Here is a 27,871-nt window from a genome sequence, read left to right on the forward strand (position 1 = left end):
GCGAGTACTCACCCCGCCACTACCACACAACCCAATCCTCATACAATGTCATGGCTCTATCCCATACTCACCCTCTCGTGCATCTCTCTCACGGCCAGCCTCACTCAACCTGCCACCACCTGTGCTGCAGCCACAGGGCATGCATCACATATGTGCAGTAGGCAGCGTAAGGCAAACGTGCCGTGAGCATGAAGGGGATGCACAAGGGTGTTTGAGGGTCTGTCATGGTTCGTACTTCTATTGAATTAAATAACAACTCACATCACACATTATATTGGCTCCACTAGTGCCATGTCTTCGCGAATCCTGTCCGGTTTGTGCAATAATGCCTGCTCCTGGGTATCCCTATGAGGACCCACCACTGATGCCACCCAGTGTGTCACTGCAGAGTGGATGTGGATGTATTTGCAGGGCTCATCCGCGCAGATGACTGAGAGACACAGGGGATGTCCCCGGTTGCAGCCTGGAAGGCTGTGGAGGTGCCCTCACGGGCACCGAAACACAGGGGGCGTCGGCCCAAAGCATCTACCAGGTCAGGGCATGAACAGGAGCAACCTGCCACCACCTCTGCTGGAGCCACAGGGGTAGCACCACGTAGGGGTACCAGGAAACGAGAACCCAAAGGTCCGTGAGCACACAGGGATTGCACCAGGGTGTTTGTCTATTTGTTATCTTTTTATTTCCAGTCTTTGAATGGCAACACAAAATAAAGTCACTTTTTCTCACCAATGCTGCCACCTCTTGTCCATAATTCTACGGCTTGTGCAATATGTCCCTTCCGTGCGCCTCATCATCACGACGACCACCCCGTCCCACCCATTGGGCATAATACAGTGGGTGCAGGTGTACAGGCACCACTCTTCTGTGGAGGGAGCCTGTATGGACCCTCGTCTGTGCACGTTATGACATGTGAACGCCTCACACAGTGTGATGTTAGGGGAACCGTTGGCATATGAGTGCCTCCCTGGCCTGACGAGCACGCAGGTGAGCCAGTGTTCGGGCCATGGGTCGTTCCTCCTCCTTTCGCTCGTACTCCTCCTCTTCCTCCTCCCCCTCCTCCTCCTCATTGTCGTCCTCAATGTGGGTGGTGGGTGTGCATGGGGCCTCCTCCAGCGGCACCCCTCTCTGTAGTGCCATGTTGTGCAGGGCACAGCAGACAACTATAATTCGTCCCACTCTGAGTGGCGTGTATTGGAGCGCTCCCTCGGAACGATCAAGGCACCTGAAGCGGATCTTGAGCAGCCCTGTGGCCTGCTCAATTGTAGACCTGGTAGCAATGTGGCTGTCATTATATCGACGATGCGGCTCGGTAATGGGGTTCCTCAGAGGTGTCATAAGCCACGTGTGCAGGGGATATCCCTTGTCGCCGAGGAGCCAGCCGTTGCCGGCGTTGGGTGCGTGGAAGAGGGGCGGGACGGTGGACTCCCTGAGGACGAAGGCATCGTGGCAGCTGCCAGGGTATCTGGCGCACACGTGTAGGAATCTCTGGCGGTGGTCACAAATGCGCTGGGCGTTCATGGAGTGATACACTTTCCTGTTGATGAACAGCCCTGGCTCATGTGGAGGTGCCCGTATTGCTATGTGGGTGCAATCGATTACACCCTGCACCCGTGGGAAGCCAGCCACATCATGGAATCCCACCGCCCTCTCCATCTGGCTGCGCTCATCCATGGCGAAGTTGATGTAGGTCGAGGCCCTGCGGAACAGCCCATCGGTGACCTGCCTTATGCACTTGTGTGCAGACGACTGAGAGACCCCAGTGATGTCCCCCTTGGCACCCTGGAAGGATCCGGAGGCGAAGAAGTTGAGGGCAGTGGTGACTTTGACGGCAACGGGTAAGAAGATGCTGCTTGGTGCATCCGGGAGCAGCTCGTCATTAAGGAGGCTGCGGATGTCGGCGACGACCTGGCGAGTGACTCTGAGCCTCCGTATGCACTGCTGCTCAGAGAGGTCCATGAAGCTGAGCCTCGGTCTGTAGACCCTGTGCGGAGGGTAGTGCCTCCTGCGACGCATCTCTCTCTGCGGTTGCCCTCCCTCCTGCTGTGCAGGTGGGTGTGCCGCAGCAACGTGTTGGTGGGCTCCACGTCGATAAGGCGGACGGCGTGGACTGCGAGGCTGCTGGGGCTGGTGATGCTGTTCGTCCTCCGAGGATGTCGAAGCGGCATCAATCTGGCAGGTGTTGGTTTGAGGGGTTGTGCACGTCGGTCGGTGTTTCCTCGCACTGGGGCTGTGGTTCCACGTCGGGGTTTCCTCTGGCTCGGAGCGGGGTGGTGGAGGGCAGGCGTTGCCCTATGTGACGGAATGGCCTCCTGCGTAGGTGAGGGGTCTCCCCCGCCCCCCTGTGGAGTGCACCTTGGCAGCTGCCACAGGCTGCTGGCTGCAACACGTCCGGTTGAAGTGAGACTGTTTCCCCCAGTGTGTGAAACAGTCTGCGTTGAAGGTAAAATCCCACACTTCCGATTAAGACAGCTGAATCAGGTCATTTAATGACCTCAACAAGCAAGGTAAATACACTCAAGTGGCATCCCGCTGTCTTTAATTGCCTGCGGGATTCCCACCAGCGGGGCCTGCGCACGCAGCCCCGCACGTCAGCGTGGAACCCGGAAGTGGCCGGGATCGAGGCGCGATCCGGTGACGCACCTGGATATCGCGATTTTCGACGCTCCCCCTCCGGGAACGCACCCGGAACCCGCTGGTAAAATCGAGCCCACTGTCTATTTGTTGGCAAAATGCAACCACCTATTTTGTTCACCGCCGAGGTCCAACAAACAGCAAATGAGATAAATAACCAGTTATAAATGTGTCCTGGTCAAATTCTATCCCTCAACCAACACCGAAACAAAAATCAGATGATCTGGTCATTTATTTTATTGCTGTTTGCGCGAGCTGACCGTGTGCAAATTGGCTGTCGCTTTTCCGACCTTTACAACAGTGATTACGCTTCAAGAGCACTTCATTGGCTGTGAACAACAATAACAACTTGCATTTATATAGCGCCTTTAATGTAGTAAAACGTCCCAGGACGCTTCACAAGAGCGATTATCAAACAAAATTTGACATTGAGCCACATAAGGAGATATTAGGACAGGTAACTAAAAGCTCGGTCAAAGAGGTAGTTTTTTTTTATTCGGTCATTCGATGTGGGCATCACTGGCAAGGCCAGCATTTATTGCCCATCCCTTATTGCCCTTGAGAAGGTGGTGGTGAGCCGCCTTCTTGAACCGCTGCAGTCCATGTGGTGAAGGTTCTCCCACAGTGCTGTTCGGTGGGGAGTTCCAGGATTTTGACCCAGCGACGATGAAGTCACGGTGATATATTTCCAAGTCGGGATGGTGTGTGACTTGAAGGGGAACGTGCAGGTGGTGTTGTTCCCATGTGCCTGATGCCCTTTTCCTTCTAGGTGGTAGAGTTCGGGGGTTTGGGAGGTGCTGTCGAAGAAGCCTTGGTGAGTTGCTGCTGTGCATCCTGTAGATGGTACATACTGCAGCCACAGTGATGAAGGGAGTGAATGTTTAGGGTGGTGGATGGGGTGGCAATCAAACGGGTTACTTTGTCCTGGATGGTGTCGAGCTTCTTGAGTGTTGTTGGAGCTACACTCATCCAGGCAAGTGGAGATTATTCCATCACACTCCTGACTCGTGTCTTGCAGATGGTGGAAAGGCTTTGGGGAGTCAGGAGGTGAGTCACTCGCTGGAGTGTCTTCAAGGAGGAGAGAGAGGGAGAGAGGCAAAAAGGCTGATGGAGGGAATTCCAGAGCTTAAGGCCGAGGCAGCTGAAGGCATGGCCGCCAGTGGTGGAGCGATTAAAATCGGGGATGCGCAAGAGTCCAGAATTGGAGGAACTCAGAGTTATCGGAGGGTTGTACAGCTGGAGGCAGTTACAGAGATAGGGAGGGGAGAGGCCATGGTGGGGTTTGAAACAAGGATGATTGTAAAGGTAGGAAACGCGGCAGCCAATTTGCGCACAGTAAGCTCCCGCAAACAGCAATAAAATAAATGACCAAATAATCTGGTTTACATTCAGTTGTTGGTTGAGGGATAGATTTTAAATTTGAGGTTTCGGTGGACTGGGAGCCAATGTAGGTCAACGAGCACAGGTGTGATTGGTGAATGTGACTTGGTGTGAGTTAGGATACGGGCAGCAGAGTTCTGGATGAGCTCAAGGTTTTGGAAGGTGGAAGATGAGAGGCCGGTGGGGGAGCATTGGAATAGTCAAGTCTTGAGGTATCAAAGGCATGGATGAGGATTTCAGCAGCAGATGAGCTGAGGCAGGGTCGGAGAAGACAATGTTATGGAGGTGGATGTCGGCAGTCTTGGTGATGGAGAGGATTTGTGGTCAGAAGCTCATATCAGGGTCAAATAGGACTCCAATTTGCAAACGGTCTGGTTCATCCTCAAACAGTGGTCATGGAGAGGGATGAAGCACTTTGAGACATTCTGAGATCATGAAAGGCGCTAAAAAATGCAAGTTCTTTCTTTTTCCTTTATTAGTTTCTCTGTTTGCTGTTGGCCAAGATTTGGAGGAAGGGGGAGAAGAGAACGTCCCTTTAAATGTTGCATTTCAGAGTATGAAGATTGTTTCAAAATTTCACTGTTGCCACATCCACCAACACACGGAGAGAGAGAGAGAGACTCAGGAGGTGTCATCATCAGTCACATCCGGGTGGATATAAATGAATGATCTTGCTGGGTCTGGTGGATCTTCATATCGGTCGGAGCTCAGGCGGAGAGGATGCGCTGGAGTTTGGAATTGGCGCAGGCCCTGGTCGTGCTCGTGCTGTGGGTCTGCTGCGGCTCCGGGACTGGCTGCCCCTGTTCGGATCGGGCTCTGTGCGAACCCGTGACCGTGGAGCGTGAGTTCGAGGTGGGTGTTCGGGGGCCGGGGGTGGGTGTTCGGGGGCCGGGGGAGTGTGTTCGGGTCCGGGGGTGGGTGTTCGGGGGCCGGGGGTGGGGGCCCCTGCTCATGGGCTTGTTTACCACGGTGGGTGGGTGTTTGTTAAAATATTGGAGTCAAAGGTGCCTGGGGAGTGAGGTGAATTTAAAGGTCACGGGCTGGGCTGAGTTGGGTTGGGGGACACGGGCTGGGCTGAGTTGGGTTGGGGGACACGGGCTGGGCTGAGTTGGGTTGAGGGGCACAGCCTTTCTTGGAATTGGGGCACGGGCTGGGTTGGGGGCCGGCGGTGGAACAGAGAGCTGCAGCCTGGAGCATGGGTGAGAGATGGGCTGCAGAGGGGTCGTTGATATGGTCCAAATGTCAGGAACAGTCTGAGGGGTGTGGGTCGGGGTGAGGGACAGGTGGAGCTATTGGGATGGGGATAGTAGGGGGAGGAATGTCCGATTATTGTTGAAATGCAAAGTGTATCATATTATATTCCGTATGTTAAAGTGTTAATATTGGTGTAGTTACAGTTTGTATAAAATAGGACCAACCGCAGTATTGAGCAGTGCAAAGATATTTTAACAAGTGCAGCATCCATAAAATGTGTTTTTTAAAATATTTCTCCAATGTGCAGAGTCTGAAATGATGTGTGATCTAACTCCTGCAGTGTGTCTGTCTAATACCATGGTTGAGGTCACCGGTTTGCGGTTTTCACAGAATATTGATCCCCAAAACACCAGTTAAAAATCCTGGAATCCCATGTAATAAAAATGACATTTGAGTTTTTCACTCATTGTAAAACTGGGACCTTGGCCACGATTAAATTGAATACAACGTAACAGATCTTTAAAAAATACATTGGTTGCAAAATGACTCTGTAACTGCTGACTGTATTGATGAGGTCAGTATTTACTTCAGAGCAATGTTACGAAGTGGGCAGTGTGGCAGCAACAAGAGCACCACCAATATAACCTGCAGGCTCGATGTGTTCATTCTGCTTTTATCCCACTTCCCCCACCTTCCCACCAACAAAACATTCTTCTGACAGATGGGTGGGATAAAAGTCTCCTCTGTCTGTTGGTTCCAAGAATGAATAAACTTGAATTTATGGAGCACCTCATGTCCTCAGGATGTCCCAAAGAACTTCACATGAAATGAATTACTTTTTGAAGTGTTGTCGGCAAACTCAGCGGCAATTTTCTTTTATTCGTTCATGGGATGTGGGCGTCGCTGGCAAGGCCAGCATTTATTGCCCATCCCTAATTGCCCTTGAGAAGGTGGTGGTGAGCCGCCTTCTTGAACCGCTGCCGTCCGTGTGGTGAAGGTTGTCCCACAGTGCTGTTCGGTCGGGAGTTCCATCATTTTGACCCAGCGATGATGAAGGAATGGCGATATATTTCCAAGTTGGGATGGTGTGTGACTTGGAGGGGAACTTGCAGGTGGTGTTGTTCCCATGTGACTGCTGCCCTTGTCCTTCTAGGTGGTAGAGGTCGTGGGTTTCGGAGGTGCTGTCGAAGAATCCTTGGTGAGTTGCTACAGCACATCCTGTGGATGGTACACACTGCAGCCACTGTGCGCCGGTGGGGAAGGGAGTGAATGTTTCGTGTGGTGGATGGGGTACCAATGAAGCGGGCTGCTTTGTCCTGGATGGTGTGGAGTTCTTGATTGTTGTTGGAGCTGCACTCATCCAGGCAAGTGGAGAGTATTCCATCACACTCCTGACTCGTGCCTGGTAGATGGTGGAAAGGCTTTGGGGACTCAGGAGGTGAGTCACTCGCCACAGAATACCCAGCCTCTGACTTGCTCTTGTAGGTGGGGGATTCGGCGGTGGTTATGCCGTTGAATGTCAAGGGAAGGTGGTGAGACTCTCTCTTGTTGGAGATGATCATTGCCTGGCAGTTATCTGGCACGAATGTTACTTGCCACTTATCAGTCCAAACCTGGATGTTGTCCAGGTCTTGCTGCATGCGGACACGGACTGCTTCATTATCTGAAGGGATGCGAATGGAACTGAACACTGTGCAATCATCAGTGAACGTCCCCATTTCTGACCTTATGATGGAGGGAAGGTCATTGATGAAGCAGCTGAAGATGGTTGGGCCTAGGACACTACCCTGAGGAACTACTGCAGCAATGTGTTGGGGCTGAGATGATTGGCCTCCAACAACCACTTCCACCTTCCTTTGTGCTCGGTATGGCTCCAGCCACTGGATAGTTTTCCCCCTGATTCCCATTGACTTCAAATTTACTCGGGATCCTTGGTGCCACACTCGGTCAAATGCTGCCTTGATGTCAAGGGCTGTCACTCTCACCTCACCTCTGGAATTCAGCTCTTTTGTCCATGTTTGGACCAAGGCTGTAATGATGTCTGGAGCCGAGTGGTCCTGGCGGAACCCAAACTGAGCATCGGTGAGCAAGTTTTGGTGAGTTAGTGTCGTTTGATAGCATGTCGACGACACCTTCCATCACTTTGCTAATGATTGAGAGCAGACTGATGGGGCAGTAATTGGCTGGATTGGATTTGTCCTGCATTTTGTGGACAGGACATACCTGAGCAATTTTCCACATTGTTGGATAGTTGCCAGTGTTGTAGCTGTACTGGAACAGTTTGGCTGGATGCATCGTTAGTCCTGGAGCACGAGTCTTCAGCACTAAAGTCAGGATGTTGTCGGGGCCCATAACCTTTGAGGTATCCAATGCACTCAGCTGTTTCTTGATATCACGTTGAGTGAATCGAATTAGCTGAAGACTGGCTTCTGTGATGGTGGGGATATCAGGAGGAGGCCGAGATGGATCATCTGCTCGGCACTTCTGGCTGAAGATGGTTGCAAACGCTTCATGCCTTGTCTTTTGCACTCACGTGCTGGACTCTGCCATCATTGAGGATGATGTGGAGATGCCGGTGATGGACTGGGGTGGACAAATGTATGGAATCTTACAACACCAGGTTATAGTCCAACAATTTTATTTTAAAATCACAAGCTTTCGGAGATTATCCCCTTCGTCAGGTGAATGAGTGAAAGATTCTCAAATTGCATATCTTATATTAGGCTGGGACAGCATCACACCAATCAAAAGGTGTCGTTGTTGTTCAAACAGGCCAGTCACAGAGAACAGCACATCCCAGTACACTGGATATTCATTGTGTCAATTGCACAGACAGAAAGAAAGAGACCCAAATGGCAGTGAGAGAGAGAGGGAATATTAAAACACATAACTTTTTTTCTTTGTTCGCTGGTGGGGTTACGTGTAGCGTGACATGAACCCAAGATCTCGGTTGAGGCCGTCCTCATGGGTGCGGAACCTGGCTATCAACTTCTGCTCGACGATTTTGCGTTGTCGTGTGTCTCGAAGGCCACCTTGGAGAACGCTGACCCGAAGATCAGTGGCTGAATGTCCTTGACTGCTAAAGTGTTCCCCGACTGGGAGGGAACCCTCCTGTCTGGCGATTGTTGCGCGGTGTCCGTTCTTCCGTTGTCGCGGTGTCTGCATGGTCTCGCCAATGTACCATGCTCTGGGGCATCCTTTCCTGCAATGTATGAGGTAGACAACGTTGGCCGAGTCACAGGAGTATGAACCATGCACCTGGTGGGTGGTGTCCTCTCGTGTGATGGTGGTATCCGTGTCGATGATCTGGCATGTCTTGCAGAGGTTGCTGTGGCAGGGTTGTGTGGTGTTGTGGACGCTGTTCTCCTGAAAGCTGGGTAAATTGCTGCGAACGATGGTCTGTTTGAGGTTGGGTGGCTGTTTAAAGGTGTGTCGTGGAGGTGTGGGGATGGCCATAGCGAGGTGTTCGTCGTCATCGATAACATGTTGAAGGCTGCAGAGAACATGGCGTAGTTTCTCCGCTCCGGGGAAGTACTGGACGACGAAGGGTACTCTGTTGGTTGCGTCCCGTGTTTGTCTTATGCGATTTGAGAATCTTTCACTCATTCACCTGATGAAGGGGATAATCTCTGAAAGCTTGTGATTTTAAAATAAAATTGTTGGACTATAACCTGGTGTTGTAAGATGCCTATCATTGAGGATGGGGATGTTTGCAGAGCCTCCTCCTCCCGTTAGTTATTTAATTTTCCACCACCATTCACGATTGGATGTGGCAAGACTGCAGAGCTTTGATCTGATCCGTTGGTTGTTGTGGAATCACTTAGCTCTGTGTATAGCATGTTGCTTCCGCTGTTTAGCATGCATGTAGTCCTGTGTTGCAGCTTCACCCGGTTGGCAACTCATTTTTAGGTACGCCTGGTGCTGCTCCTGGCATGCTCTTCTGCACTCCTCAATCAACCAGGGTTGATCCCCTGGCTTGTTGGTAATGGTAGAGAGTGGAATATGCCGGGCTATGAGGTTACAGATTGTGCTGGAATACAATTCTGCTGATATGTGCAGAGCAAGGTCCCACAAACAGCAAGTTGCATGAATGAACAGTTAATGTGTTTCTGCTGATGTTGGTTGAGAGAAAAGTGTTGGCCAGGACACCAAGAGAACTCCCTGCTCTTCAATATTGCCAGTGGTCTATTAGATCCATTTTAACATCTCATCCAAAAGACAACCCCTCCAACAATGCAGCACTCTCTCATTACTGCACAAAAGTGCCAGCTGAGATGATGCATGTTTGATAGTCTCAGTCCAAATCAAAGGGCCCAAATCACAAAACTGTGATGAACTAAACTGCAGCACTAAACAGGCAGTCTCATTTGAGAACACAGGATGGTTGGTGTGGGAAATGGAAAAATGTCACACTGGTGCAGTATGGGCTGTTTCTCTTTCTCGGGAACTATATTCTGATCGAGTCTTGCTGGTCTCATGGTAGAAATGCTTGATTTGACACCAGGTACCTAAAATGGAAAAGTTTTTAAACTGTAACACGAAAGTCCCTTGTAAAAAGAGTTTATCTGCCCCTCGCCTGAAGTTGCTGTACCATTTACACATAAATAAAACGAGCCCCATTCGCCTCACCGTTATTTTGTCAACAAAATCTGGGCCAATGATTGTGAAAATATAAATTTTTAAATGGCAGTTTTCTGCCCTTCATTACTGCAATTGACTGCTTTATTTTGTACTAGGTCTTTGTCTTTGATGTTGGAGGAAAGGATTGGAAGTATTATGACTGGTCTAAGGTCACGACTATTGCAGCCTTTGGACCTTACGATCCTGAGCTTTTGTGTTATGCTCATGCGAATCAAGTTCGAGTTGTCCTGAGAGGTAAGTAATCTTATCACAGAAAAAACAAATGTCCTTCTGTCTTCCAATGCAAGCTGTATTATTGAGAACCACATAAAAGGACATTCAGTGCACAGCCTTGAATTGCTATTTTTGACATTACAGTGCTGAAATTCCCCTCCAGCTCCGGTACAGCTCTCGCAAATGATTCTACATTCCATCTATAGCATATGAAAAATCTTATATCCACACACACCTCCTGTCAACAAAACCTTACTTTCTGTTCTCAAGTTTTTCACACTTTTGTTGCAACTTTTTCCATTTATAAATTCCTCTGTCCACATTTATAATGGGAACTGTCTCCGTAAACTTGATGCACTGTAATTACATCCTCCCCACCAGTGGTGGCACTGTAGCACCTCTGTTTTGCATCTTTCCACTCAAATTGCCATTTAAATAAAAATTACAATTGATCAAAGTATTATATTAAAAATTAGGACAAATTTCATGATTTCACAATGGGGACTGAGTTACATCTGAACACCCTGGTTGAATTATCCCCCACACTCTAATCCTGTTTCGTCTGAATACTACACAAGTCTGGACTCTCTTTGTCCATTGCCATGGGAGATTGACTGGTGATGTATTTTTATTCTACTTTTCACCTCCCAAACTTGCTGGGTTCGTGAGCACTGAGCGGGAGTCTTCTGATCGAGGAGTAGGGGAGGGGGAGAATTCTGAGGAGGGAGATTGTGGGATCCAGCAAGGACTCAGGAGATGGTCAGGGATTGCTGGGATCTGGCAGTATTGGGGAGGTCGGGGAATGCAGGGTCTAACATGTCTTGTTGGGGAGGAGGGGGGTCTAATGGAATGCGACCCAAACTGCTATTGACATCTTTGGAAGCATCAGTCCCTCACCCCTCACATGTTCCTGCAAGTTAGGTGCCCGAACCACCGCTTCCCTCATCGTCGCCCTATTCCGATCTTCTGTACTTGCCTTGAGCATTTAAGCAGAAATGCTTAGTTAAGAAAGCCTTAAAAAGCGCAAACAAATCATTGGGGTTCATTTCTAGAGGAAAATAATTCACAGCAGAGATGTTATGTTCATCTTGTATCGGTCCTTGGTTGGAAAACACTGAGAGGACTGTGCACAGTTCTGGTCTCCATATTACAAAAAGATACCGAAGCTCTGGAGAAAGTGCAAAAAGGATTTACAAGGATGATATCAGAACTGAGAGAGTGTAACTATCAGGAAAGACTGAACAGGCTGGGGCTCTTTTCTCTGGAAAAGAGAAGGCTGGGACGTGATCTGATAGAGGTATTTAAAATTATGAATTGGCAAGATGTTACGAGTGCCACAGGAATCAGTGTCCTAGTACATGAATCACAAAAAGTTAGTATGCAGAAACAGCAAGTGATTAGGAAGGCAAATGGAATATTGTCATTTATTGCAAGGGGAATGGAATATAAAAGTAGAGATGTTTTGCTACAGTTGTACAGGGCATTGGTGAGACCACATCTCGAATACTGTGTGCAGTTTTGGTCTTCTTATTTAAGAAAGGAAATAATTGCTTGGAGGTAGTTCAGAGAAGGTTCACTCGACTGATTCCTCAGATGAGGGGGTTATCTTTTGAGGGAAGGTTGGATAAGTTGGGCCTGAATACACTGGAATTTAGAAGAACGAGAGGTTATCTTATTGAAACATATGAGATCCTGAGGGGACTAGAAGGGGTAGATGATGAGAGGAGGTTTCCCTTTGTGGGAGATACTAGAACTAGGGGCCACCAGTTTAAAAATAATGGGTCTCCCATTTAAGACGGAGGTGAGGAGGAATTTTTTCTCTCAGAGGGTCCTGAATCTGTGGAACTCCCTTGCCAGAGAGCAGTGGAGGCAGGGTCATTGAATATTTCTAAGGCCGAGTTAGATCGACTCCTGATTAACAAGGGAGTCAAAGGTTATAGTCGGTAGACAGGTAAGTAGGGTTGAGGTCACAATCAGATCAATCATGACCTTACCAAATAGCAGAGCAGGCTCGAGGGGCCGAATGGCCGACTCCAGCTCTCGTATGTTCATATGTTTGTAATTTTCCATTTGTGGGCGAGTCGAAAACTAGAGGTAATCCAAATCTATAAGATAGTCACAAATAAATCCAATAGGGAATTCAGGAAAAACTTCTTTCGTCAGTGAGTGGTGAGAATGTGGAACTTGCTACCACATGGAGTGGCTGATGCAAATGGCATGGATGCATTCAAGGGGAAGCTGCAGAAGTATATGAGGGAGAAGGATATGTCCAGGCTTTGGAGACAGGCTGAGGCCTTCAAATAAAAACTTCACTTGTCTTCAATGTCTTCACTTCAAGCAAAGACACTGAAAGAAAATTTGGTGAATAAATATAAACATGTTATTGTGAAATGTCATTTTTTGAATTTGTATTTTATTTTAGAAACTCTTATTTTGTAAATTAAATATTGCAGTTACTGAGGAAAAACATGGTCCATGAAAAACAGTTTCAGCTGCAGGTTGAGAAATCTGTTCCACACCATCACTTGGTGGCCGTAGTGTGGAACTGCATCACCACAGGCCACATTATGGGCAAAATCCAATTACAAAGGTGACAGGACGGGCGTCACTGGATGTGAACACAATTAAAATAAAAAAACAAAAGATAGTGTTGACACAGAATTTTTGAATAGAAAGATGACAGGACATAGTGTTTTTAATAACCTATAAATAGATAGGTGGAACTTTTATTCCCTGGCACAGCAGCAGTCTGCCACTGATGCCAGGATTTAGAATGAAGAATGCAGTTTAATGAAAGCCCGACCCAATTGTGTCCAGAGCCCAGCACACACGCTCCATTCTTCCGACTCTGGGCTAATGAGATTTCTCCTCTTCCACCATCAATGGCAGAACCTTCAGCTGTTACTGTCTTGAACTCCAGATTCTTCTTCTTCAACTTCTTTGTCTTGCTATTTCTCTTCCTATCTTCGAAAGCCTCATCAAAACCGACCTGTTTGACTGTGCCTTTGGTCACTTCCCTCAAGTGTCAGCTTGGCTCAGTGGTAGCACTGTGTCTCTCCTCCTGGGTCAGAAGGTTTTGGGTTTACTCCAGGACGTGACACCTAAGTGCAGTACTGAGGGAATGCTGCATTGCCAGAAGTGCTGTGTTTCAGATGAGACCTTAAACAAAGGCTCCACCTGCCTGTTCAGGTGGATGTAAAAGACCCCATTGGCGCAATTCAAAGAACAGGGAGTTCTCCTGGTGTCCTGGACAACATTCATCCCTCAACCTCCATCACCAAAACAGATTAACTGGCCATTTATCTAATTTTCTATTTGTGGGGCCTTGCTGGGCACAAATTAGCTACCACATCTCCTTACAAAACAACAGTGATTACGTTTCGAAAATAATTAATTGGCTATGAAGCATTTAAGGACATCCTGAGGATGTGAAAGGCACGATGTGAATGTAAATTCTCGCTATATCTTCCTCTACTCCTTCCTACTTGATGTTGGCAGTTCTGTCCTGTAAAGTGTCTTTGGACACAATGTTCTGTGAATGATGCTCTGTAAATGCTCTGTAAATCGACCTCCATCTGAACTTGCAGCACTCCGTTCTCTCAGTTCCAACCTTGACATTATCATTAAACCTGCTGACAAGGGCGGCTCTATTGTAGTTTGGTGAACAGACCTCTACCTCGCAGAGGCTGAATGGCAACTCTCCAACACCTCCTCCTATCTCCCCCTGGACCATGACCCCACCGCCGAACATCAAGTCATACTTTCCCAGACTATGACTAACCTCATCTCCTCTGGAGATCTTCCACCCATGGCCTCCAACCTCATAGTCCCCGAACTCTACACAACCCGCTTCTACCTACTTCCCAAGATCCACAAACTGGACTGCCCCGGTAGACCAATTGTTTCAGCCTGTTCTTGCCCCACGGAATTTATTTCTTCCTCTTCCAATGTCCTCCGTAACTTTAACAGTTTCCAGTTTCCCGGCCCTATCCATCTCCTTTTCACCCTGGGCGTCCAGTCCCTCTACACCTCCATCCCTCACCACGACGGCCTGCGGGCCCTCCGCTGCTTCCTTGAACGGAGACCCAATCAGTCCCCATCCACCACCACCCTCCTCAGCCTGGCTGAACTTGTTCTTATGTTGAACAACTTCTACTTTGACTCCACTCACTTCCTCCAAATAAAAGGTGTTGCTATGGGAATTCATACGGGGGCGAGCTATGCCTGCCTTTTTGTCGGATATGTGGAATACTTTTGTTCCAGTCCCACTCAGGACCCCTCCCTCACCTCTTTTTCCGGTACATTGATGACTGTATTGGTGATGTTTCCTGCTCCCGCCCTGAACTGGAATATTTAATCAACTTTGCTTCCAATTTCTAACCTTCTCCCGCCTTCACATGGTCCATCTCTTTCCCTTCCTCGACTTCTCTATCTCCATTTCTGGGGATAGGCTGTCAACCAACATCTATTTTAAGCCCACTGACTCCAACAGCTACCTTGATTACCTCTGACCACACTTCCTGTAAGGACTCTATTCATTCTCCTGGTTTCTCCGTCTCTGTTGCATCTGTTCTGACGATGCCACCTTCCACATCAGTGCTTCCGATAAGTCTTCCTTTTTCCTCAACCGAGGATTCCCCTCCACTGTAGTTAATGGCCCTCGACCATGTCCATCCCATTTCCCGTACTTCTGCCCTCACCCTTTCCCCTCCCTCCCAGAACCATGATAGGGTCCCCCTTGTCCTTACCTTGCACCCCTACTAGCCTCCACATTCACTGTATCATCCTCTGCCATTTCCACCACCTCCAGCGCGATCCCACCACCAAACACATCTTCAACTGCCCCCCCTTTCAGCATTCTGAAGGGACCATTCCCTCTGCGACACCCTGGTCCCCTCTTCCATCATCCCCAAAACCCACTCCCCTTCCCACGGCACCTTCCCGTGCGAGCGCAGGAGATGCAACACCTGCACTTTCACCTCCTCCCTTCCCACCGTCCAGGGCCCCAAACACTCCTTCCAGGTGAAATAGCGATTTACTTGTACTTCTTTCAATTGAGTTCTCCTTGGAGCAGAGAAGGTTGAGAGAAGATTTGATAGAAGCGTTCAAAATCCTGAAGAGTTTAGATAAAGTAAATAAACAGAAAATGTTGCCATTGGCAGAAGGGTCAAGAACCAAAGGACACAGATTTAAGATGATTGGGAAAAGAACCGAAGGCGACATGAGAAAAAGCTTTTTTACGCAGCGAGTAGTTATGATCTGGAATGCTCTGCCTGAAAGGATGGTGGAAGCAGATTCAATCACGGCTTTCAAAAAGGAATTGGATAAATACTTGAACGGAAAAATTTGCAGGGCTACGAGGAAAAAGCAGGGAAATGGGACTAACTGGATTGCTCTTTCAATGAGCCGGCACAGGCTCGATGGACTGAATGGCCTCCTTCTGTGCTATAACCATTTATGATTCCATGATTGTATAGTTTACTGTATTTGCTGCTCACGATGCAGTCTCCTCTACACTGGGGAGACCAAACGCATGTTGGGTGACCGCTTTGCTCAGTCCGCAAACGTGACTCTGACCTTCCGGTCGCTTTCCTCTTTAATTCTCTGTCCCACTCCCACTCTGACCTCTCTGTCCTCGGCCCCTTACACTGTTCCAGTGAAGTTCATGGAATGATACAGCACAGGAGGAGGCCCTTCAGCCCATCGTGTCTGTGCCGGCTCTTTGAAAGAGCTATCCAATTAGTCCCACTCCCTTGCCCCAAGTCACAAATGCAAAATTTTATGACCAGCTGCCAGTGATTTTAACTCTCCTCTAATGTCACTCCTCCATTAATTAGACCTCTAACCTCTGAATACATGAGTCTGTCAAATTAATCAAAGTCAAGCATCACCTTTTAATCTCAAATCAATGGCAGCGGCAAAGACCACAGAGAAAATGAAATGAAAAAAAAATTCTAATTCGAAGCATCCAAAATTTTCTACGCAAATCAAGCTTCTGAATTAGATCATGTAATTCAGTAATAAAAGAAATAACTAGTTTATCCTTCCGCATCTGCATATGAAATATATCATGAAAACAGAATTGATACAGAATTTGTCCAGATGCTGTCAACGTCAACTTAGCAAATGAGATAGAGAGAGACAGAGTGAGGCAGCGAGAGAGCGAGCGAGCGAGACAGACAGAGAGCGAGCGAGCCAGACAGAGAGCGAGCGAGTGAGCCAGACAGACAGGGAGCAAGCGAGCGAGCGAGCCAGCCAGACAGAGAGCGAGTGAGCGGGTGAGACAGAGAGCAAGCGAGCAAGCGAGCCAGACAAGAGAGCGAGCCAGCCAGACCGACAGAAAGCAAGTGAGCCAGACAGCCAGACAGAGAGTGAGTGAGCAAGCCAGTCAGCCAGCAAGTTAGAGAGCGAGCGAGCCAGCCTGCCAGCAAGCCAGAGAGCGAGCGAGCCGGCGAGCCAGCCAGACAGAGAGCGAGCCAGACAGAGAGCGAGCCAGACAGAGGAACAGCACCTCACCTTTCGACTCGGCACCTTATAACCTTTCAGACTCAAGAGTGATTTCAATAACTTCAGATCATAACCACTCCTCCCATTTTTTCGGACAGCAGGAGCTGGTGTTGGTTCTGCTGTTACCAGTTACCGTTCCTCGAGACCCATCTTTTGTTTCTTCACCTGTCCCATTCCCACCCTCCTTGACTTGCACCATCATCCTTTTTGTCATTTAATCTCTCTTGCCCTCCACCCATCACAGACCTTCCCTTTTGTTCTTTTGTCCCCTCCCCTTCCTTCCCCACCCCCCCTTTCTCTGCCTCTGCACTTGCTTAAAAACTGTTCAATCTCGAACTTCTTCCAGTTCTGAGGAAAGGTCATCGACCTGAAACATTAACTCTGTTTCTCTCTCCACAGATGTTGCCCGGATTGCTGAGTATTTTCAGCATTTTCTGTTTTTATTTCTGTATAAATGGACATTGTTTGTTCACCAGGAGTTCCAACATACAAAGACATTATGGACAGAAATCACCAAAGAAAATGGATCAATCACAGAGTCAACTCTGTAAAAAGACAATTTATGGATGGAATCAATTTGGACCTGAAGTTTTCTGCTGAAAATAATTCTGTCACCAAATTGTGGATATCTCAACTGGTTGCCGAAACTACGGAGATGTTCAACAATTTAATACCTGGGTCTCAGGTAAAGGAGCCGTTATTTATTAAATGGGGATAAGCAATTTAGTTTCTACTTAATTGTAAAGACCATTGATATTTTTCTGGATAAGTGAATTGAAATCATGATTTTTAGCTGCTGTTTATCAGTGCATCATCTTGTTCCAAAGCTGCTTTGACCATTGCTGAGGTTAGAAATTTTAGATTGAATCAGTTTAAACTGAATATGCAGCAAACTTGATGCTGCACCACTTGTAGCCCAGAATGATACAAGTGACTTGAGGCCCGGCTTCCCGGACCAGCATTGTTCGAACTGTAATTTTCACATCGGTTCTTAGAATGTTACAGCACAGAAGGAGGCCATTCGGCCCATCGTGCCTGTGCCGGCTCTTTGAAAGAGCGATCTAATTAGTCCCATTCCCCTGCTCTTTCCCCATAGCCCTGCAATTGTTTCCCTTCAAGTATTTATCCAATGCCCTTTTGAAAGTTACTATTGAATCTGCTTCCACCACCCTTTCAGGCAGTGCATTCCAGATCATAACAAATCACTGCGTAAAAAAAAAATCCTCATCTCACCTCAGGCTCTTTTGCCAATTACCTTAAATCTGTGTCCTCTGGTCACTGACCCTCCTGCCACTGGGAAGGTTTTCTCCTTATTTACTGTCAAAACCCTTCTTAAGGGGAAGAAAAACTTGGATTAATGTAGAGCCCTAAAACATCCTTCAGAAATGTCCCACAGTTTACATCCAAGGAGTTACTTTGAAATAAAGGGACCATTAAGTGGCCAAAAAAGAAATCACTCACTGCATTATTATTGGGTAATGTTTGAAGGAGACTTTTATTGTTGAGAAGTTTGCACATGACAGCCCTCTGGGTTAGAGATTTCCAAAGATTCACAACCTTGTGCTGATTGTCCAAGTTTGCTGATGACACAAAGCGAGGTGGGAAAGTAAGCTGTCAGGAGGATAAAAGGCTCCGATATTAGTGTGGAGGGGAGATGGCAGTGGTGGGGGGGTCGGGGGTGTGAATGGGCGCGTGGGTAACCCGACCAATAAAAGATGTCCGTTTCCCACGCGATCTCAATTCAATTGGTGCCACTTAACGTGGATTACGGATTTGCCGTCAGAAAGCTGCGCAGCGGGCGGACTGCGCACTTCCATCACGGGCTGTCAGCTGCAGGAGCTCGATTCAAAGGGCCATTGCACCAAAGGCTTTTGCTGGAGCAAAGATCCTGAAACCACAATGGAGCAGCACAGGGGCAAGGCTGCTCAAAGGTTCAATGGTGCCTCACTCCAGGAGGAAGTGCCCTGCCTCTGCCACCAAGAAGGCCTGGCTCAAGTGGCAGAGGAGGTCACCAGCAGCAGCAACAGTGGGTGTATGTGTAGTTGTAGGACTGTTTTGTGCAGGGAGGAGTGGTGAGGCTGATGATGTTACTCGTCCTCGGATGTAGTGGTGAATGGAGCCATGGCACTCCCCATCCTGATGGTGTGAGTTTGAGGCGGTCCGAATAGTTGTTCAATATGTGTGAACAGGAGAACTGTGAGTGGAAAGTAAGAATTTTCAGTGAAAACACAAAGATCTCGCAGCCAAAAGTTTGTGTGAAAGAACTCACCTTTTATCCCCATCTGTCAAACAAGAATTTGAATGTCCAATAGGACAACCCTCTCATCCCAGGAATTAATCCAGTAAACCTTCGCTGCACCGCCTCTAAGACAAGTGCATCTTTCCTTCGATAAAGAGACCAAAACTGTACGCAGTACTCCAAGTGAGGTCTCACCAGAGCCCTGCACAATCGTAGTAAGACTTCCTTACTTTTGTACTCCAACACCCTTGCAATAAAGGCAAACATTCCATTTGACTTCCTAATTGCTTGCAGTACCTGCGTGCTAACTTTTTGTGTTTCTTGTACGAGGACACCCAAGTCTCTCTGAACACAAACATTTAATAGTTTCTCAACATTTAAAAATATTCTGTTTTTCTGTTCTTCCTACCAAAGTGAATAACCTCACATTTCCCCACACTGTACGCCATCTTGGATCACTATTATACTCTCTGGAGTTCAGAAGAGTGAGAGATGATCTCATTGAAACATATAAGATTATGAGGGGACTTATGAGGTTGTTTCCCATGGCTGGAGAGTCCAGAACTTGGGGCATTGTCGCAGGGTAAGGGGTCGGCCATTTAAGACTGAGATGAGCAGGAATTTTTTCATTCAGAGGGTTGTGAATCTTTGGAATTCCAGAGGGCTGTGGATGCTGAGTTGTTGAGTATATTCAAGGCTGAGATAGATCGATTTTTGGACTCTCGGGGGAATCAAGGGATATGGGGATTGAGCAGGAAAGTGGATTTGAGGTCAAAGATCAGCCACGATCTGTTTGAATGGCGGAGCAGGCTCAAGGTGCAATGTGGCCTACTCCTGCTTCTGTTTCTTATGATGTGGAGATGCCGGTGATGGACTGGGGTTGACAATTGTAAACAATTTTACAACACCAAGTTATAGTCCAGCAATTTTATTTTAAATTCACAAGCTTTCGGAGGCTTCCTCCTTCCTCAGGTGAACGTTGTTGGAAATGAAATCCTCGAAATGAAATCGCATTTATAAATCACAGAACAATGCTTGGCGATCACAGACAGTTTTTTCAACTGCCCGTTGCCAAGGCAATCAGTGTGCAGACAGACAGGTGTTACCTGCAAGGTCTCCGAATATAGAAATCACCAAAAAAAAACAAAAAAAAAACTGAGATAGAGAGGTAGAAACATAGAAAAGACAGCAACTGACCCGTTATATTAAAAACAGATAACATTTGTTCGCTGGTGGGGTAACGTGTAGCGTGACATGAACCCAAGATCCCAGTTGAGGCCGTCCTCATGGGTGCGGAACTTGACTATCAATTTCTACTCGACGATTTTGCGTTGTCGTGTGTCTCGAAGGCCGCCTTGGAGTACGCTTACCCGAAGGTCGGTGGCTGAATGTCCTTGACTACTGAAGTGTTCCCCGACTGGGAGGGAACCCTCCTGTTTGGTGATTGTTGCGCGGTGTCCGTTCATCCGTTGTCGCAGCTTCTGCATGGTCTCGCCAATGTATCATGCTCTGGGGCATCCTTTCCTGCAACGTATGAGGTAGACAACATTGGCCAAGTCACAGGAGTATGAACCATGCACCTGGTGGGTGGTGTCCTCTCGTGTGATGGTGGTATCTGTGTCGATGATCTGGCATGTCTTGCAGAGGTTACCGTGGCAGGGTTGTGTGGTGTCGTGGACGCTGTTCTCTTGAAAGCTAGGTAATTTGCTGCGAACGATGGTCTGTTTGAGGTTGGGTGGCTGTTTAAAGGAGAGTAGTGGAGGTGTGGGGATGGCCATAGCGAGGTGTTCGTCGTCATTGATGAGATGTTGAAGGCTGCGGAGAACATGGCGTAGTTTCTCCGCTCCGGGGAAGTACTGGACGACAAAGGGTACTCTGTTGGTTGCGTCCCGTGTTAGTCTCCTGAGGAGGTCTATGCGATTTTTCGCTGTGGCCCGTCGGAACTGTCGATCGATGAGTCGAGCGTCATATCCCGTTCTTACTAGCGTCATATCCCGTTCTTCCAGATTCTGTTTCTTATGTTCCTATGTTCTTAGAACTTGTTAACTCAGATTGCAGTGATTTAATTCTTGACCTTAGGCCCGACAGTCAAATAGCCTGCCAGCACTCAATGTCTGGCCTCGTGCAAACAAACTTTGGGCACTTTGACTCGGTATTGGAGTGGGGCTGGCCCTTTTGGGACTGCAGTTTTGTCACAACTTAATGCCTTTTGAAGAGGAGGAGAGAAAACTGACAGAAAATTGGAGGAAGAAGGTGAGTGAGCAGTGGGGAATTGAACCTGATTAATATTTGATAACCGAGGATCCTATTAATTCTAACTCACTATTTGCCCCAACTTTATCCTGTTCCTTTTTATACAGTCATGAACACTGTCGAACTCCTAACCTGTTAAATTCACAGCTCCCATGGACCATGTGCGAGTGCATATAAAAACCATATAACTACTAGTGATATCCAACATAAGGTATGAGATGAAACTAACTTCTTCTTGTTACTCTTTGGCCCTTAGGTCACATTTAACGTGCCTTGGTCTCCAGACTGCATTGATGGCCGATGCTATGACTTTTTGAGAATTGCAAATTCCTGTGACTTTTTATTTGTGATGTCCTATGATATGCAGAGTCAAATGTGGGACATTTGCTTTTCAAAGCCAAATGCTCCCTATTACCAGACTTTATCAGGTATGTACAATAAGACCATCTGGTTCAGGGTCTACCTGCCCGATATCAATGTGAATCTAGGACCCTCATTATTATTTTCCCCATTTAGGTTACTCCGCTTATATCAATCTGAGTATTGATTCCAGAAAGCTCGTGCTGGGAGTTCCATGGTATGGTTATGACTATACTTGCAGGCAGTTGTTTGAGGTAAGGTGTTGTCATTATCTGGCTTTCAGATATCCTAATTATTGAGAATTAACTTTAGTAAACCATTGTCTTGTTGCTGTGCAAACTATCCCATTGATTCCCTTTTCTGAGGAAATTAATTGTTTGCATTGCACAAGAAATGAGAGTGAAGTCAGTTCACCTGAAACTCATCCCTCTCGAGATTGTAAAGCTTATGTTTCTCTAATTGTCCCTCATAGCCTTTGCACTTCGAGATCAGTCATGCTGTTACTGCATTTTTGAAATTACCAAAGTAACTCTATTCACAAGTATTATTTTTTTCATCCTTTCGTACTTTTCAGGGTGGTAGGTGTGTATTGGAAAAGATTGCTACCCGAGGTGCCCCTTGCAGTGGTGCAGCTGGACGTCAGGTCCCATACAAAGAGATCATACAGCACGTGCACAAATCAATTACTGGCAGATATTGGGATGATGAGCAGAAAGCCCCGTATTATATCTACATGGTAAGACTATCAATCAAAACACAACGGAGAGTTGTGCATTGTCCATTCTTTGCAGAATGCAAACATTGCAGTGTTTCACGATTCAATATTCTCTGTGTACAGGATTCAGCAAAGTTCAGAATGTACAGTTTATACAGTAGAAAATGTGTGTAGTTGGAGAATAGCCAAGAAAATTGGAGTTGACATACAAAGCACCAAATCAATTCCGAGCTGTGGTCTTTTCAAATAGATCACTTTACACAACCCATATTGACCCTCCTGTGAAAATTAGCGATTGTTTGGTTCGTGAAATGTGTGCCCCTGTCTCCCATTTGATGATCAATTTAACACAAAAGATTGACGGTAGCGTGCCCTGTACATAAGAAAACTGCACAGTAGCAAATACCACACACTCTCGACCTACTGTATTCTACCTAGTCACATGTCTAATTGACATTGGCCAAATCTTGCTGAGATACTTGATGCACTGCAGTCAAAGGCTGTGATGCTTGAGCTTTCAGCAGTAACATTTAAATCGTGTTTTCCACCTTTCGATTGCAATATTTTGTTACTTTGAGTAATTTGAAAAGATTATTTTGAAATGATAGAATGTTCCACATTGAGTTAAATCAGACCTTGGTTTATCCTATTTATTTTTGAAAATTGTTTTCTCTGGAGGCCAATGCTAACTCTGACTTGCAAGTCATCTATCTCTTTCTATTTTCCCCCAAATCATTTTTTCCCCAATCGAACACCATAATCTTTTGCCTTGTTGCATCTGAATTGACATCTGGACTGTGCATTGGATTTTTCTAAGTTGCTGTACTGAGGGAGTGCTGCACTGTCGGAGGTGCCATCTTTCAGATGACACGCTAAACTGAGATCCCGTCTGCGCTTTAAATGTGTGTCTTATGTTCATATGTTGCACAGCATCCAGATGAGTTAATTGATTTGAGTGTTAAAAAAGATGGACTGGGATTTTCTTGGAGCTGCAGGGGCACAATTTCAAAATTTGCAGATGGCCCAAAACTTGGAAGTGTAATGAACAGTGAGGAGGTTAGTGATAGACTTCAAGAGGACATAGACAGGCTGGTGGAATGGGCGGACACGTGGCAGCTGAAATTCAACGCAGAAAATTGTGAAGTCACACATTTCAGTCGGAAGAACAAGGTGAGGCAATATAAACTATGGGATGCAGGAAGGGAGAGATCTGGGGGTTGATGAGCACAAATCGTTAAAGGTGGCAGGGCAGGTTGAGAAAGCATACAGGATGCTGGGCTTTATAAATAGAGGCATAGATTACAAAAGCATGGAGGTTATGATGAATACTTATAAAATGCTGGTTCGGCCACAACTGGAGCATTGTGCCAGTTCTGGGCACTGCACTTTCGGAAGGTTGTGAAGGCCATAGAGAGGGTGCAGACGAGATTTATCTGAATGATTCGAGGGATGAGGGACTTCAGTTATGTGCATAGACTGGAGAAGCTGGGGTTGTTCTCCTTCGAGCAGAGAAGGTTGAGAGGAGATTTGATAGAGGTGTTCAAAATCATGAAGGGTCTGGAGAGAGTAGATAGAGAGAAACTGTTCCCATTGGTGGAGGAGTCAAGAATGAGGACATAGATTTAAGGTGATTGGCAAAAGAACCAAAGGTGATATGAGAAAAAACTTTTTTACACAGCGAGTGGTCGTGGTCTGGAATGCACTGCCTGAAGATGTGGTGGAGCAGATTCAATAGTGGCTTTCAAAAGTGAATTCGATATAATATCGCCGTTCCTTCATCGTCGCTGTGTCAAAATCCTGGAACTCCCTACCTACAGCACTGTGGGAGAACCTTCACCACACGGACTGCAGCGGTTCAAGAAGGCGGCTCATCACCACCTTCTCAAGGGCAATTAGGGATGGGCAATAAATGCTGGCCTTGCCAGCGATGCCAACATCCCATGAACGAATCAAAAAAAACTTTCAAAAGGGAATTCGATAAGTACTTGAAAGGAAAATCTTTCCAGAGCTAAGGGGCTAGGGCGGGGGAATGGGACTAGCTGGATTGGTTTTGCAGGGAGCTGGCACGGACTTGACGGGCCGTATGGCCTCCTTCCGTGTTGTAACCATTCTATGACTCTATGATTCTGCAGCCTCAGCATAGCTAATCCACTGTAATCAGAAATGTGTGCTTGAGTGTAAAGCATTGTTTCCGACATAGACTGTTGGATTTCATATCAAAAATTAAGCTGACAGTTTGGGCAATTTGGCTTGAATCTAAGACGGAGATCCTCTTTTTGATGCTTTCCTGTCAGGACACCTGTATTTAAATGTCAAGCCCATGGAGGAACTTCGGCTCATTTTCAAAGCTTCGTTGTTTGAACTGAGAGTTAGTCCACAATGACAAAACGTTGGAATTTTAAAAAGAAAATCTCTACACTACAGGTAGGAAATAAAATGCCGGTGTCAGTAAAAGTTAAAGAATGGCATTTATATTGTGCTTTATCGATTGTCTCTCTGAATCGTCCCAAAGTGCTTCTCACAATAAGTTACTTTGAAGTGCAGTAACATCGTTATATCACTGACTTGAAATTAAGCTGTGGGATGTTAACGGATGAACGCTTAATTCAATCAGTGAACAGTCTCGCGATATTTTAATGATGACATTAACCTATTAATCATTTGTACTCTATCCCACGCTGTCATTTTTAGAACAACATTTTCATTGATTTTTCCAATTTTAGTAATTTAAAGAATTCAAAAAGTTGACATTTATTCAGATTCGATGTTCTGTTATCATAGTGAAGGCTCAGTGGTCAGATTCTTTCTAAAATTAGTTTCTATTTTGATTCCTAATCAGGTGTGATGTGTAAATGTACTCAGACACTTTACAGATGACTTACAGTTCATGTAATGTTACAGTGCTTTTCACAATCCGTTTCAACTAAGGTTTGGAACAATCCACCTCTTCACCTTTCTTCTCCTCAGCCCACCTGAGCTTGTCTTTTCATGCAAGCATTTTAAATAGTGCTGCTGAAGATTTTCAGCACTGTGTCTCGAACTGTGCATTGACCCAAACCCCTCGCTCCTATCTGTGTAACTCTCGTTTGTTTTCTTATGGCAGGTTAATAATACTTATCATCTGGTCTGGTATGACGATCCGCAGAGCATTTCAATTAAGTCTGCGATCATGAAGAAATTGAGACTCCGTGGCATAGGCATGTGGAATGGAAATATGCTGAACTACAGTGATGATCATTTCATCGTAAAGCAAACTGAAGACATGTGGAATGCTCTTTGCCCTTTGTGAGGAAAATGGCAACCTTGAACCATCTAACCTTAACATAATGTAATCATTTCATTTTGCAAATAAACTCAGCGAAAAGTGAGCTAGCTTCCAACATTAGAAATTAAAGATAACGCAGATCGAGGGAACAGATTTAAAATTTTATCAAGCTAACGATTTCCAATTCAATGAGAAACAAATGTACTAATGTGATTTGTACCACAAGATCTGGTCGCTTCAGGCATCTTAAGTTGCTTACAAAGTGCGCCAAACCTGTATTGACTATCATAATGCTTAATGATAGTGCAGGCTAAAACTTCTTGCCACTAAATACTTAATATTCAGGGAACAGTTCAGCTTTCCCATTGGGTAATTATGCAGTTCTGACATGCACATGTGTGCTGTCTGTTTTATGCACATTTTAAATCCTGAATGTTCATTTTTATGATTTTTTTGTCTTGGGTTCTCATTTTTAAGAAAGGAGAGAGAGGGAAACCAGGGAATTATAGACCAGTTCGCCTAACATCTGTTGTGGGGAAAATGCTGGAGTCTATAATTAAGGATAGGGTGACTGAACACCTCGAGAATTTTCAGTTAATCAGAGAGAGCCAGCATGGATTTGTGAAAGGTAGGTCGTGCCTGACAAACCTGATTGAATTTTTTGAAGAGGTGACTAAAGTAGTGGACAGGGGAATGTCAATGGATGTTATTTATATGCGCTTACAGAAAGCATTTGATAAGGTCCCACATCAGAGACTGTTAGCGAAGATAGAAGCCCATGGAATCGAGGGAAAAGTACGGACTTGGTTCAGAAGTTGGCTGAGCGAAAGGCGACAGAGAGTAGGGATAATGGTAAGGTACTCACATTGGCAGGATGTGACCAGTGGAGTCCCGCAGTGATCTGTCTTGGGGCCTCAATTATTCACAATATTTATCAACGACTTAGATGAAGGCATAGAAAGTCTCATATCTAAGTTTGCCGATGACACAAAGATTGGTGGCATTGTTAGCAGTGTAGATGAAAACATAAAATTACAAAGTGATATTGATAGATTAGGTGAATGGGCAAAACTGTGGCAAATGGAATTCAATGTAGACAAATGTGAGGTCATCCACTTTGGATCAAAAAAGCATAGAACAGGGTACTTTCTAAATGGTAAAAAATTGAAAACAGTGGATGTCCAAAGGGACTTCGGGGTTCAGGTACATCGATCATTAAAGTGTCATGAACAGGTGCAGAAAATAATCAATAAGGCAAATGGAATGCTGGCCTTTTTATCGAGAGGACTGGAGTACAAGGGGGCAGAAATTATGCTGCAGCTATACAAAACTCTGGTTAGACCGCACCTGGAGTACTGTGAGCAGTTCTGGGCTCCGCACCTTTGGAAGGACATATTGGCCTTGGAGCGAGTGCAGCGTAGGTTTACTAGAATGACACGCTGTAAGGGGTTTCTTTTTTTACTGTTTCTCGGGCTTATAATAGGTCAGCCAGTTATGTTTTCCTGAGCTGCCCCGCCCGCAGTGCGGTTGCGAATCGCTTACCCCTTCCTGATTCTGAGCTGAGGACTTATCGAGTGGTTACAAAGACAGACAAACAGACCAGTGGATTGGTACAAGGAAAACCAATGTTTATTAATAAGAAAACTAAAACTACAAGGTAAACAGTATAATACAGAAGATAAAGAAATCGCTATGGATGTAATACAGTCTTACACTTATCGGGTTGAAAGAAACGGACACATCGAGGGAAAATTCTAAAATCACAAGTTTAGCAATATCCCTTAACCCCCAACCTTACACTTATGCTAGGTTGTCTTGTGGCAGCCAGAAAATTAATGCTCACCGGTGAAAACAGATGAAAAGGCCTGGCCCCTGTGCCTGCTGTTGCCGTCGACATGTGGTTGTGAGGTTTACTGGATGGCTTCCTTCTTAGTTGCTAGCAGACAGACAGGACAGGGCCAAGAGGCGAAGAGAGCAGCTACTACCTCCACTACCCAGAAATATACTGGGCAGCTTCAGTTATACCCTCTTGGTAACAGGTTTTTTCATACCTTATCAGCTTGCTTCATTGTTTGATTTAAGCACGAAACGTAAGACAAAGGACCCCATCTCTGGCCCATTTACATTATGGCCGTTTCCTGTATCGATCTGTGTGCTAACTGCTTTACCATTGTTCCGAATGTATCTTGATGGTTCACCTTTTGTCCTGCGATCACTTCCTGCTCGAATTTTGATGTGTTGGCCGGCCATGTTGATGGCTTACCTCAGGGCTAGAATGCAGCTGCATTGTTTAAAGAAACCTGTCTGAGACACGAAACCTGCCAAGTTGTTGAGAATGCAATTTCAAATCTGCCGGTCCTCGGCCATGTGTCTGACTGCAGCCATTTTGAGAGACCTTGGATTTTTTAAAACAGTCACACCAAGGTTTCTCCAACAACTCCAATAAATCTTCGGGGTGGGGGGAACATGTGAA

General features: G+C 46.4%; 1 protein-coding gene across 1 annotated transcript; it reads left to right on the top strand.

The window, feature by feature from the left end:
• Nucleotides 1-4,731: 4,731 nt before the first annotated feature.
• Nucleotides 4,732-25,422, top strand: LOC137325626 (di-N-acetylchitobiase-like). The gene is made up of 7 exons (XM_067990891.1): nt 4,732-4,863; nt 9,942-10,080; nt 17,043-17,251; nt 21,315-21,486; nt 21,575-21,672; nt 21,993-22,154; nt 25,237-25,422. The coding sequence occupies exons 1-7, from the start codon at nt 4,732-4,734 to the stop codon at nt 25,420-25,422; spliced, it is 1,098 nt and encodes a 365-aa protein (XP_067846992.1).
• The last annotated feature ends 2,449 nt before the right edge of the window (nt 25,423-27,871 follow it).

This window comes from Heptranchias perlo, chromosome 9 (genome assembly GCF_035084215.1).
Source record: "Heptranchias perlo isolate sHepPer1 chromosome 9, sHepPer1.hap1, whole genome shotgun sequence".
NCBI lineage: Eukaryota > Metazoa > Chordata > Chondrichthyes > Hexanchiformes > Hexanchidae > Heptranchias > Heptranchias perlo.

What these genes read in the sequence shown, in the direction of transcription:
- LOC137325626 (XM_067990891.1), top strand. Translation starts at nt 4,732, where the DNA reads ATGCGCTGGAGTTTGGAATTGGCGCAGGCCCTGGTCGTGCTCGTGCTG. An exon ending in CCGTGGAGCGTGAGTTCGAG is followed by an intron (nt 4,864 to 9,941) that starts GTGGGTGTTCGG and finishes ATTTTGTACTAG; the next exon opens with GTCTTTGTCTTTGATGTTGG. An exon ending in AGTTCGAGTTGTCCTGAGAG is followed by an intron (nt 10,081 to 17,042) that starts GTAAGTAATCTT and finishes TTTGTTCACCAG; the next exon opens with GAGTTCCAACATACAAAGAC.